The following is an 11,883-nucleotide window of genomic DNA, read 5'->3' on the forward strand; positions in this document are numbered from 1 at the left end:
AGTCCGTGGGGGCCGGTAAGCTCCAGCTATGGCTCCTGCATGTTCCATCTTCCGGATCTGTTGGCTGTGCATAGAGGCAATCTTGAGCATGTCACAGTAGAAGAACACAAAAAGGAGCAGGGCTGGGAAGAAGCCAGCGCAGGAGAGTGTCAGCACAAAGCGCGGGTGAAACACAGCAAAGAAGCTGCAAGGCCCCTGGTAGGTGGTCTGCTGGAATATGGGGACTCCAAGTGGGAGGAAGCCAATGACGTAAGACACTAACCACAGCCCAGCAATGCAGGCTCCAGCCACAAACCCATTCATGATCTGGAAGTAGCGGAGAGGCTGCTTGATGGCAAGGTACCTGTCAGAGGCAATCAGCATGACTGTGAGGACAGAAGCAGCTGCGGAGGAAGTGACAAATGCCATCCGAAGACTGCACAGGGTCTTCTGTGTGGGCCGAGCTGGGTTGGAGAGCTGGTCAGTGACTAGGCCAGAAATCGCCACGCCAAGCAAGGTGTCAGCCACAGCCAGATTCAAGGTGAAGCAAAGACTAACGCCATCATTCCTGTGGATCAACAACAGCTCAGCCACGGCCACTAGTGCATTAGCAGCAATGATGAGGGACGCCAGGACAGCAAGGATCACTCCAAATGGGAAAGATGACTCCATGTCTGGAAGTGGCAGGATTTCCACTTACCAAGGCATGCTGGCTCTCTAGCTCAATTTCTCATGGGCTAGAGGAGGAGAAGCTGTGGATTCAGAGCTACAGCACAATTCTGGCCATCACTGGCAGTCCAGGCTGGCAGCTTGTCATCTTTGGGATCCTGCTGGTTATTAAGAATCACTCACTCCTCCCTTTTCAGTCCTCAGCCTCTTGCTTCTCCAGCTCTCTGAAGGCAGCAATCCCTGTACAGACCTCCCCTGAGCCCTGAGTTAGTCCCTCCCCCTCCAACAACCAAGTTACTAGACAACTCGAAAGTACCTGGTGCACACTCTCACCAGACTCTCTCTCCTTTCACTGATGCTTCACAGACGATGGAGGGACTGGAGCATTCAGTAGATCTCCTGTCTGGCAGATGATACAATTGACTAACCACACCTTTTCTTCCTCCACAGCTTAATGTTAAATTTCCACTTCTTTTCTTCCTCAATCTCAAGCTTAACAACTAATCTCATCTTAATCAAGCACTTGCTCAGTAACTAATTCTCAGTTACTATAATGACTGCTTTTAATGAAAACAAGATGATCATAATCAGTTAAAGTGGGAAGTGAGGGCAGGCAAGCTATTTCAGGGCTCAGCAGACTTCCAGGGGATTTATCATATATTTAAGCTGTTTCTTATCTTTTGCTTCCTAACACAGAAGATTCTAATTTTCTCAAAGAGGGTGTGCTGTTTCCCTCTTTCTCATCCCTCGGAATTCAGTCAGTTTGGGATTTAGAAGGGAGGGAAAAATCAAGCTGAGAACTGTAAATAGCCTTCATTTTGTTTAGAATATAGCCCGTCCCCGTCTACTAGTAAGGCTGTGTCTGTGGGATATACTCACTGAAAATTTTTCTGCACCATGTCAGACCATGTTTCTGGTCATGAGTAGTGGCTGCCAGGCTTGCCTTTATCTGGTAACCTTGCCTTTCTTTAAAATTTGTTTAAAATAGATTTTTATTGATTTCAGAGAGAAATGGAGAGGGCAAGAGAGATAGAAACATCAATGATGAGAGAGGATCATTGATTGGCTGCCTCCTGCAACTCCACACTGGAGATTCAGCCCACAACCTGGGCAAGTGCCCTGACGGAGAATCAAACCGTGATCTCCTGGTTCATAGGTTGACCCTCAACCATTGAGCCACACCAGCTGGGCTAACCTTGCCTTTCTTGATCTTTGTCTTTCTTGATCCTGTAGACCTAAGATATATCTGGGACAGGAGAAGAGGAGGTAGACTGCATTCTAGAAAGTGTCTGCTCTAATGTTTGTGGAATTTTCCATTTCCCAGGGATAGAGTTAGGCCAAAGGGTGACAGTGTTGTTGAGGCAGGTGAGATAGACTCAGAAAGGGCAGCTGTGTAGGTCACTCCTATTTTAGGTTGTATATCCATTTGCGCAGGTACATTAGAACTAACCTTTTGCCTGCTGCTCTCTTCTTGGATACCAAGAAAAGAGGGGTGGGGAGAAGAATGATTATAAGCTTATTTACACAGTTCAGGTGACAGCACAAATGGGAAAGGTTATTTTAAGTGAGGGAGTGGAGCAAGGTGCAGAGTTGGAAGCAAATATATTCAGATGTTTTGACAGACTGAGTGGGCCTTTGGCAGATGTTTCTCCTACAAAGGATCAGAAAGGCTGTGGCGTGGGGACTTGGTATTTCAGTTGCCAACCTGAGTACTGTTCTTATTGTTACATCCATTAGAAGGCTGATTTCAGTTGGTTGGCACCTGGCCTAATTTTATACATGGATCTAAGGTGTGCTTTTGTTTTCCCAGCCCTAGACTCCCTTCATGGAGTCAAGATGGCCCAAGATGCTCAAACTTGAGAGTGCATCAGAATCTCCTATGGGGCTTGGGCTTCATCCCCAGGATTTGGGCTTCATTAGGTCTGTGGTGGGCCTTAGAATCTGCATTTCTAACCATTTCCTAGGCCAGTGGTCAGCAAACTCATTAGTCGACAGAGCCAAATATCAACAGTACAACGATTGAAATTTCTTTTGAGAGCCAAATTTTTTAAACTTAAACTATATAGGTAGGTACATTGTTATTAACTTAATTAGGGTACTCCTAAGCTGGCCTTTGCTAAAAACATCCTTTCCCTTTCCCTCTCTCTTGTCCTTAACTGGAATCAAACCCGAGGCCCTTCAATCTGCAGGCCAAAGCTCTATCCACTGAGCCAAACCAATCTGTGTTCCCTCTCCCCCGCTCTCTCTCTCTCTCTCTCTCTCTCTCTCTCTCTCTCTCTCGTCTCTCTCTCTCTCTCTCTTAGGGGAAAGGCAGAGGGTTTGGAAGCCGTACCAAAAGGAGGAATAAAGAGCTGTACTTGCACACAGAGCAGTCCAAGTAAGACCCCAGAGGCTTGAAATAGTGTACAAGTTGGGGAATTATGATGTGTTCCAACCATAAAGTGAAAAAAAGGATGGAAGGAGATGAGGTTGGAGAAAGGGGTCCCAAGCTGCCCTCACATGGAAGTCATTACAAAGCCTCTCTTTCCCACACTCCCTCTTCACTTTCTTTCTCCCTTTCACCAGGTCATCTATTTGCTTTCAGATAACCCCTCAATTGAAAATTGAAAACAATTCAGGCCTTAGTCAGGATTTTCACCTTTATCCTGACAACAATAGGAAACCATTTGGCAGACTTAATTAAATGAGTGGTCAGAGCAGGTTTTCTTTTTAAGTTTATTCTCGTTGCTGCATTGAGAATGGTCTGAGAAGGAATGGACAAGAAAGATTTGGACAGAGCAGTCATGTGGTGATAAGCTTTGAAGTGTCCTCTGCCTCTGTCTTTGGACTTGACCGTGTGCCAGTAGAATGAAGCAGAAGTGCAAGTATGGTGGTTCTAAGTCTACAATTCAAGAGGCCTTGCTCTTTCTTGTGTTTCTGTCATCTCCATGAGGACATTCCTGAGGTAGCCTACTGGCATGGAACAGATACGTGGCAGAGACTTGAAGTGCCAGGTCAGCCCAGTTGAGACTCGTCTAGGTGATGCTGATGCTACTGGTTCAGAACCACTTTGAGAACCACTGCTCTACTGAAATGATTCTTAACCTCAGCTGTGTAGCGGAATCACTTGGTAATTCCAAAACTACTGAAATTTGGGCCACACACCAAGAGATTCTACTTTCATTAGTCTGGGATATGACCTATGCATCTGGGGTTTCAAAAGTTCCTCAGGTAATTCAATATTCAGGCATAGGTGAGAACTACTGTCCAATGGCAAAAACACAGGCTTTGGAGTCAGGAGACCAGGGGTCTGGCCTGATACTATCTGTGATTTTGCTTGGCCAAATAATTTCACCTCTCTGACTTAGATTTGACCTCCTCATATGTATCACTGGGGCAATAATAGCTACATGACAGGGTTGCAGGGGTGATAAAATGAGTATGATGGATGTGAAAGGGCTTCATAAACTGTAAAACATTACACAGGTATTTTTATTGCATGTCTTCTAGTCTCTTGTTGAAATATTTATCAGATCAGGTATTGACATGAGATCTTGGTAGAAATACAGAATTTCAGGTCTGACCCAAGACCTACTAAAGCCGAGCTTCATTTAAATAAGATTTCCAGGTGATCTATATGCACATTAAGGTTGTACTTTTCTGTTTCTCACTCTCAGGTGCCTGGCTGTATTAGTTTTCTTTCCTGCTATAACAAATTGCCACAAACTTAGTAGCTTAAACAACACAAATTTATTTAAGTTCTCCAGGTCAGAAGTCCAAAAAAGGGGCTCAACTCAAAGTGTTGGCAGGGCTGCATTCCTTTAAGAGGCTCTAGGGGAGGATAACTTGCTTGCTTTTTCAGCTTTTAGATGCTGGGTACCTTCCTTGGCTCATGGCACATCACTTTGATTTCTGATTCTTTAGTCACAACTCCTCTGACTCTGATCCTCCTTCCTCCCTCTTTAAGGACCCTTGTGGTTAGATTGAGTCTTCCTGGATAATCCGTATCTTCCCCATCTCAAGACCCTTAAGTTAAAGTACCTTTTGCCATGTAAAGTAAAATGTTCACAGGTTCTGGGTATTAGGACATGCACATCTTTGAGGGTGGGGGGAGCATTATTCTGCCTATCATATCACTATTCTCTGCTGCTAGGTCTCTTCTCCCTCCACCCCATAACAGATGCTTTTCTCAGTATGCTATTTCTTTGCCCATACCCTAAACATTTATTTATTTTTCTTTAACCATAAACACTTCCCTGTTTCTGTCTTGTCCTCTCAGTAATCCATAACCTGATTCAAACTAGTATAAGCAGCCTTGTAAAATATTGAGCTCCCTGTCATTGGGAGTATGTAAGCAGAGGCTGAATGCTCACCTGCCTGGAGGACCTTAGATGGAATTCCTGTAGTGGTGCAAAACATCATTACTCCCATTGAGTTGTCTTTTAGTCCCTACACAATCTGTTTTTGATGGGACCCTGGAGTCTTTTCTCTCCCTCAGCTCCCCCCCTTCTCTCTTAGCTACCTCCACTTCTATATCAGCCTTGGTCTTTTATGCCCCTTTTCTGACACTACCACATGGTTTTAACTGTGCATCCTAGGTGTGTGCCCATGCAGTGAGGTCAAGACCACAGAGAATGTGGTTCCTTCTTGGGAGGTTGGTGGCTGGAGCTTACAGTCCTGTTCCACTGGAGTTGGCTTAGGGCTTTCAGAGTCTCTGGAGTGGAGTGTCAACAAGGCAAACAAATGGGGGATTGAGAAAGGGAAGGAAGAAAAGGATGAGAGGGTTTATTCTCTGGTCAAACTATCCCATAATGAATGCATTAAAGGCTAGTCATACTGGATTGTCACTAAGCATGCAAAAGGGTGCTTCATCCACCCTGAGGGCATGGGGCTGAGGACCAGAGGTTTTGGCTGGAATGGGAATGGAGGAGACACTGGCTTCAACACAGCCCACCTTCAGAGCCAGGCCCCCGGAAAAGGAGCTCTAGGAAGATAGCCAAGGCAAGTTGTGCCTGATTTCTCATGGTTCCTAGACCAGCCATTTGCCTGGGATGGTTTAGCTGCATCTTGCCTAAGGACAAAGGCAGCAGTGACATTCAATATTTTTTTCTGAATGACTAGACTCTTACATCCATTACTATGAAATATTATGCAACTGTGTGAAAAATATGGGATAAGGTTTATACGTCCTGACACAGAGAGACCTCCAAGCTATATTGTTGATTGATAAATCAAGTCACACATCAATATATAGAGTCTGGGCTCACTTATGAAAATAAAACCCCCAAACCCATCTATATGTGTGTATAAATACATAGAAAGGAGATTGTTAATAGACAGTGAATATTTTTTAGGAGGGGAGTGGGATTGGTGAGGGGGTGAAGACTCACTGTCACAATTTACTTTGAATACTTTCTGACTTGTTATATATTTTCATAGTGAGAATGGAGTCAAGTAATTTCAAAAGAAAAAAACCCCTCAAAACTCCCCCTCCCTATTCTAGCTTAGTCATTAATTTGGAAAGGTCTTTTACAGACCACACAAAAATGCAGTGTATATTTACATATGTATTTGTACATATATTTATATACATGTGTATATATTTATGTGTGCATATATAGTTACCTATATTTATATATTTTTGCTCATATTTTTACCTGTGTGTATGTACTGAGAGCACGGGTAGGGTAAGATAGGGTGGGAGAATCAGTATTTGAGGCTTTAGTCTCTCTTTGAGGTGGGAGGTACTTTGAGGAAACAGACCTAGCCTTCTGGGGCATCTGAACCTTCTTGTAGCAATGATGATACCAGCTAACATTTGTGGGGCCCTTAAGTGCTGAGTACTGTGCTAAATATACAACATGGATTCTTGTTTCATCCTCACAATATTTCTAATACCTCAATTTTACAGTTGAGGAAAACAAGGCACACAGAGTAGGTAAATTATTTGCCCAAGGTCACACAGCTTGTGAGCCATAGGTATCAGAAATTGGCACACAGGCCATCAGCTTGTGTAGGACAGCCATTAAGAGTTTGTCCTATCTCATATCAACCATAGAGATCACATGTTGTCCTCTTTTCCTGCCAGTTATGTGCTTCTGTGCCTTTGCACATCCTATTACCTGTGACCTTCAACATGACACTTTTATGCTTTGGGTTTTTAAAAAATACATTTTTATTGATTTCAGAGAGGAAGTGAGAGAGAGAGATAGAAACATCAATGATGAGTGAGAATCATTGACCCACTGCCTTCTGTGTGACCCACACTGGGGATTGAGCCTGCAACCTGGGCATGTGCTCTGACCAGGAACTGAACCGTGACCTCCCAGTTCATAGGTCAATGCTCAACCACTGAGCAACACCGGCTGGGCATATGCTTTGGGTTTTTTTTTTTTTTTTTTAAGGTGCTTGCGCTGAGATTAAGTAGAAGCCATTTTTTTTTTTTGGTTGTTGCTAAAGCCCAGTGATTGTGGGAAATGAGGATAATTTTTACCTTAAGCCCAAGGAAATATATAAATCTGGATTCATATATACTTCTCCATTTATCTTCCTGCTCCTTCTTTCCATTCTTGCTATTGCCTCTCTTATTTAGTACTTCTTTATCTTCATCTGCACTATGTTTATGATCTCTTAACTGCTCGTTCTGTTTCTCCCCATGTTGACATCCTTCTTCTAGCATGTTTATTGAGTGCTTACTCCATGCCAGTTACAGTTCTCAAAATCAATAATCTGAACTCAGTTTCACTTGGCTAACATCAAAGTGTCAGCAGGCCTGGTTCCTTGGAAAGAGCTTTTCATACATTCAAGTAACATCTTGGGAGCTCGATGTTATTATCCCCAGTTTACAAATGAAGATGAGGCAAAAGGAACTGCCTGAGATTATGCAATGGGGAAGGAGTGACAGATCTGGGATTGAAATCCAGTAATCCTCACTCCTAGTCTAACTGTCTTTTTGCTACTCGTGTTGCAGAAGCCTGGGTGTGGTAGGGTGAAAATGCCCCCCAAAGATATCCATGTTCTAATCCCTGTAACCTGTGAATATGTTACCTTACGTGGCAAAAGGGCCTTTGCTGTTGTGATTAAGGCTCTTGAGATTGGAGATTATCCTGGATTTTCTGGGTGGGCCCAATGATACAATCGTAAGGGTCCATATAAGGGGAAGGTGGGAGATCAGAGTGAGCAGTATTAGGGTTTATGACCACAGAAGCAAGAGTTTGGAGTAATCAAGGAAGGGGCCACAAGCCAAAGATTGCAGGCGGCCTCTAGAAGCTGGAAAAGCCAAGAAACAGATTCTCCCCTAGAACCTCCAGGAGGAACCAGGCCTGCTGACACTTTGATGTTAGCCAAGTGAAACTGAGTTCAGATTATTGATTTTGAGAACTGTAAGCTAATAAATTAGTGTTGTTCTAAGTGCTAAGTTTGTGGTAATTTGTTACAGTAGTAACAGGAAACGAATAAACTGAGCTATAGGGTTAATATGAGGAGATAGTTAAAAAAAACTGTGTCCTGGTTATATTGCTGCTTGGCAGTGCCTACTGACTAAGAGACACTTGGTTGCAATACTACAAAGGTTCCTACTTAGCCAGGAAAGAGAAGCTTGAAGGCCAAAATGCCAATGACCAGGAAGCCCAGCAGAGGGCAGGCACTCTGTAGGGAGAAAGCAATCCTTGGCGAGGCTTTGCTCCCATGTAGCTATATAAACAGGTAGGTCTCTAAAAGGAAAGATCCTTCCAGGCACTTCTGGATTGCTGTGGTTGTGTTGCATCTAGGCCAAGCCTTCATGCAGACCAGAGGAGCATGGTGAATATGAAAACCTTTTCATTTGCCACTCAGGGTCAGACCTTTTTTGCTCCTTTTATTTATTTACTAGAGGCCCAATGCATGAAATTTGTGCATGGGTAGGGTCCCTAGGCCTGGCCAGCAATCAGGGCTGATCAATGGGGCCACTGGCAAGGTGATGGGGGGCGGGGGGTGCTGGCACTCACCTTGGCCGGCCTGGCGCCACCTGCTCACGAGCCCCACCCCCTGCCGCTGCCACCGGTCACCTCCCTCTGCGGGGCGACTGGCAGTATGATCGGGGGGCTCCCGCTGGCACCCACTGGATGCCCTAGCCTGGGGCCTGCAGGTTGAGCGTCTGCCCCCTGGTTTTCAGTGTGCATCATAGCCACTGGTTGTTCCACCGGCCCTTCTGCTGTTCGGGAAATTTGCATATTAGGCTTTTATTATATAAGATATTGTTGGGCTAGTACTTTGAAATCCTTTCCTCTCCTGCAGAGTAGGAGTTGGGTAATGAGGCATACACATTTTTGGTTCATTCCCATGGCTTATGTAATGGAGTGAGGCGAGAGTTGAAAATATATATTCAGTTAATACTTCTTGCATTTTTCATTGAAAGTAGTTTTTGAAGGCTATTCTTCAAAAAAGACTGCACTGAAGGGGCCATGCTAGCCTGAATTGTATATTGCAGCCCTCCATCTCTCAGGCAGCCATTCCAACTTTTCCCTGAAGAGCTAGTGGTAAAATTTGGGGATTGAAAAAATTTGGGGGTTATAACAATGGCTGGGGGTATTTGGAACATGAGAAGCTTATTATTAATATTAGTAATACCTATAAAAGAAGAAAACAAAAAAATAAAAAATAAATAAAAAAATATTAGTAATACCTATGTAGGATCAGACAAACTTTACATGCATGATATCATTTAATTCTCATAACATCCCTGTGAAGTGATATTTTCACCAATGCACAAAGAAATTATTGCAGCCAACTAAATCGACGGAGGTTTTACAGCTAGCAAATGGTGGAAGTGGGATTTGAACTCATGTCTGTCAAGCCTCAGAGTCTACATTCTTCTAACTTGTTACCTGTTTTCTCCAGAAGGTAAGTTGCTGAACAGAGATAGAATAAAAATGTGTGGCATCATCCTATAGCTTTGAAAACTGTGTTCAGCCTCTCGAGGGATGCCAAACCCCAGCACCCATAAGAACAATGCTGCCAGCCAACATGAATGTCACTGTGGCATGAGCTAAGACAAGCCTGCTCTGTGCTTCATCTCTGAGGGCTTTGCTTGCCCCTCAGCCTGTCCCTCTGACCATCCATTTGCTCTTCACAATAATATGTCTCAGTGATCTGGCTTCTCTGCCTCATGGTCCACTCACTCCTTTCCCTAATTTGCACTATCTTCTATTCCCTGGATCAGTGTTTTACCTGGCACTCCTGGTAACTGACTTCTTTACCTTGGTCTCAATATGGCATCCTATGATCTGTCTCAGCAATAGAACACCCCAGGAAAAGTCTGACTTGGGATAGTGAAAATGACTGAGAGGAGGGTAAAAGCTGACTATATAAGGAATCTTTTAGAGCAGTGGTTCTCAACCTTCCTAATGCCATAACCCTTTAATACAGTTCCTCATGTTGTGATGACCCCCAACCATAAAATTATTTTTGTTGCTACTTCATAACTGTAATTTTGCTACTGTTATGAATCATAATGTAAATATCTGCTATGCAGGATATATTTTCATTGTTACAAATTGAACATAATTAAAGCATAGTGATTAATCACAAAAACAATATGTGATTATATATGTGTTTTCCGATGGTCTTAGGCGACCCCTGTAAAAGGGTTGTTCGACCCCCAAAGGGGTCGTGACCCACAGGCTGGGAACCACTGTTTTAGAGAATAGGGGGTGGGTTACTAGACTTTGGCCTATCGAGTGCCTACTCTGTATTTACCTGCTTAGATGCAATTGTGATTACCATTTTGGAACTTCTGCTCTAGGCAGGCTCCTGTCATCCCTTGAATATTCTTTTCCATTCAGCTCCATTTAGATCGGCCTAGCTCTACTCCTCATCACACCTGCTCTGTTTGTTCTACTCAGTTCAGTTTAGCATGCATGCTCCATAGACCTGCATGCCAATGGGGACTTCACATTATGAATTTAGAGTAAATGTGATTTGTGATGACAGGTAGATTCCACTTGGACTAGAGCCATATACTCCTCAGCAACTTCTTCTCTATTCTGTCCGTTTCTTCCTTGGGACTAGATTATGCCTTTTAAGTCAGTTTATCAAAAACTTTGGCAGCTTCTGAAATGTGTGCTGCTTGAGGTATGGCAAACTGCTGTTTTGGCCTAGACAGTGGAGGAAGGGTGAAAAATGATAGCCAGGTGGTATGAGAACATTTGTTGTGTGTTTTCTAGAAGGCATACTTCCCCCTGGCCTCCTCTTCCTCAAGAGCTTGGGATACTCTATCCAGCTCCTCAAGTTGCTACCTAAATGTCAATTGCTGGGAGCAAGCAGCTGTGCCGAGCCTGGAGGGGAGTCCATGGGGGTGCTGTTGTGCTTCCAGTTCATGCACGTTTTCCTGCAACAGCTTCCTGCTAAGCTTTGCAAACTGCTCCGAATTATCTGTGGATGACAGTATTCACAGATAATCCTTAGATGCTCTAAGGCAGTGGTCCTTGGCTGTTGTTTATGAATCATGGAACCTTTTTATTTTTTAATATTTTTATTGATTTCAGAGAGGAAGGGAGAGGGAGTGAAAGATAGAAACACCAATGATGAGAAACTTTGATTGGCTGCCTCCTGCACGCCCTCTACTGGGGATCAAGCCCACAAGCCAGGCAAGTGTCCTCACCAGGGATTGAATGGTGATCTCCTGGTTCAAAGGTCCATGCTCAACCACTGAGCCATGGTGGCTGGGCACATAGAACCTTTTTAGAATCGGATGTAAGCCATGGACCTTCTAAAAAATGCACATGTTCATTACATACACATCATGACTTTAGCTTTATATCCCTGGAAGAGAACCTATGTTGTTAACACAATACATAATTTCGTACTCCCTTTATTTCCCCAGTAACCTATAATTAAGGATCAGATCTTTAAATAAAATATTTAATTAGGCCAAAACCGATTTGGTTCAGTGGATAGAGCGTTGGCTGCGGACTGAAGGGTCCCAGGTTCGATTCCGGTCAAGGGCATGTACCTGGGTTGCAGGTACATCCCCAGTAGGAGATGTGCAGGAGGCAGCTGATCGGTGTTTCTCTCTCATCGATGTTTCTGACTATCTCTCTCCCTTCCTCTCTGTAAAAAAATCAAGAAAATATATTTTAAAAATTATTTAATCAGTTTCTTCAACTAAAGAAAAGTGTGGTCCACACCTACCCTTTTAGGTTTCTATTTTGCTTCCATCAGATAGCATTACCCCAAAGTCTTCAGTGTAGGGGCAGGTAAGTACAGGATGGATATATG

General features: G+C 43.7%; 1 protein-coding gene across 1 annotated transcript in view; it reads right to left on the reverse strand.

The window, feature by feature from the left end:
* The window catches only part of GPR119 (G protein-coupled receptor 119), a 1,040-nt gene extending 389 nt beyond the window's left edge, over positions 1-651 (reverse strand). Inside the window, exon 1 of the mRNA XM_006769886.1 lies at positions 1-651. Within this exon, the coding sequence (XP_006769949.1) occupies positions 1-651 (651 nt within the window).
* Between the last annotated feature and the right edge of the window lie 11,232 nt (positions 652-11,883).

The sequence above is a fragment of the Myotis davidii genome, unplaced genomic scaffold, assembly GCF_000327345.1.
Source record: "Myotis davidii unplaced genomic scaffold, ASM32734v1 scaffold900, whole genome shotgun sequence".
Taxonomy (NCBI): domain Eukaryota; kingdom Metazoa; phylum Chordata; class Mammalia; order Chiroptera; family Vespertilionidae; genus Myotis; species Myotis davidii.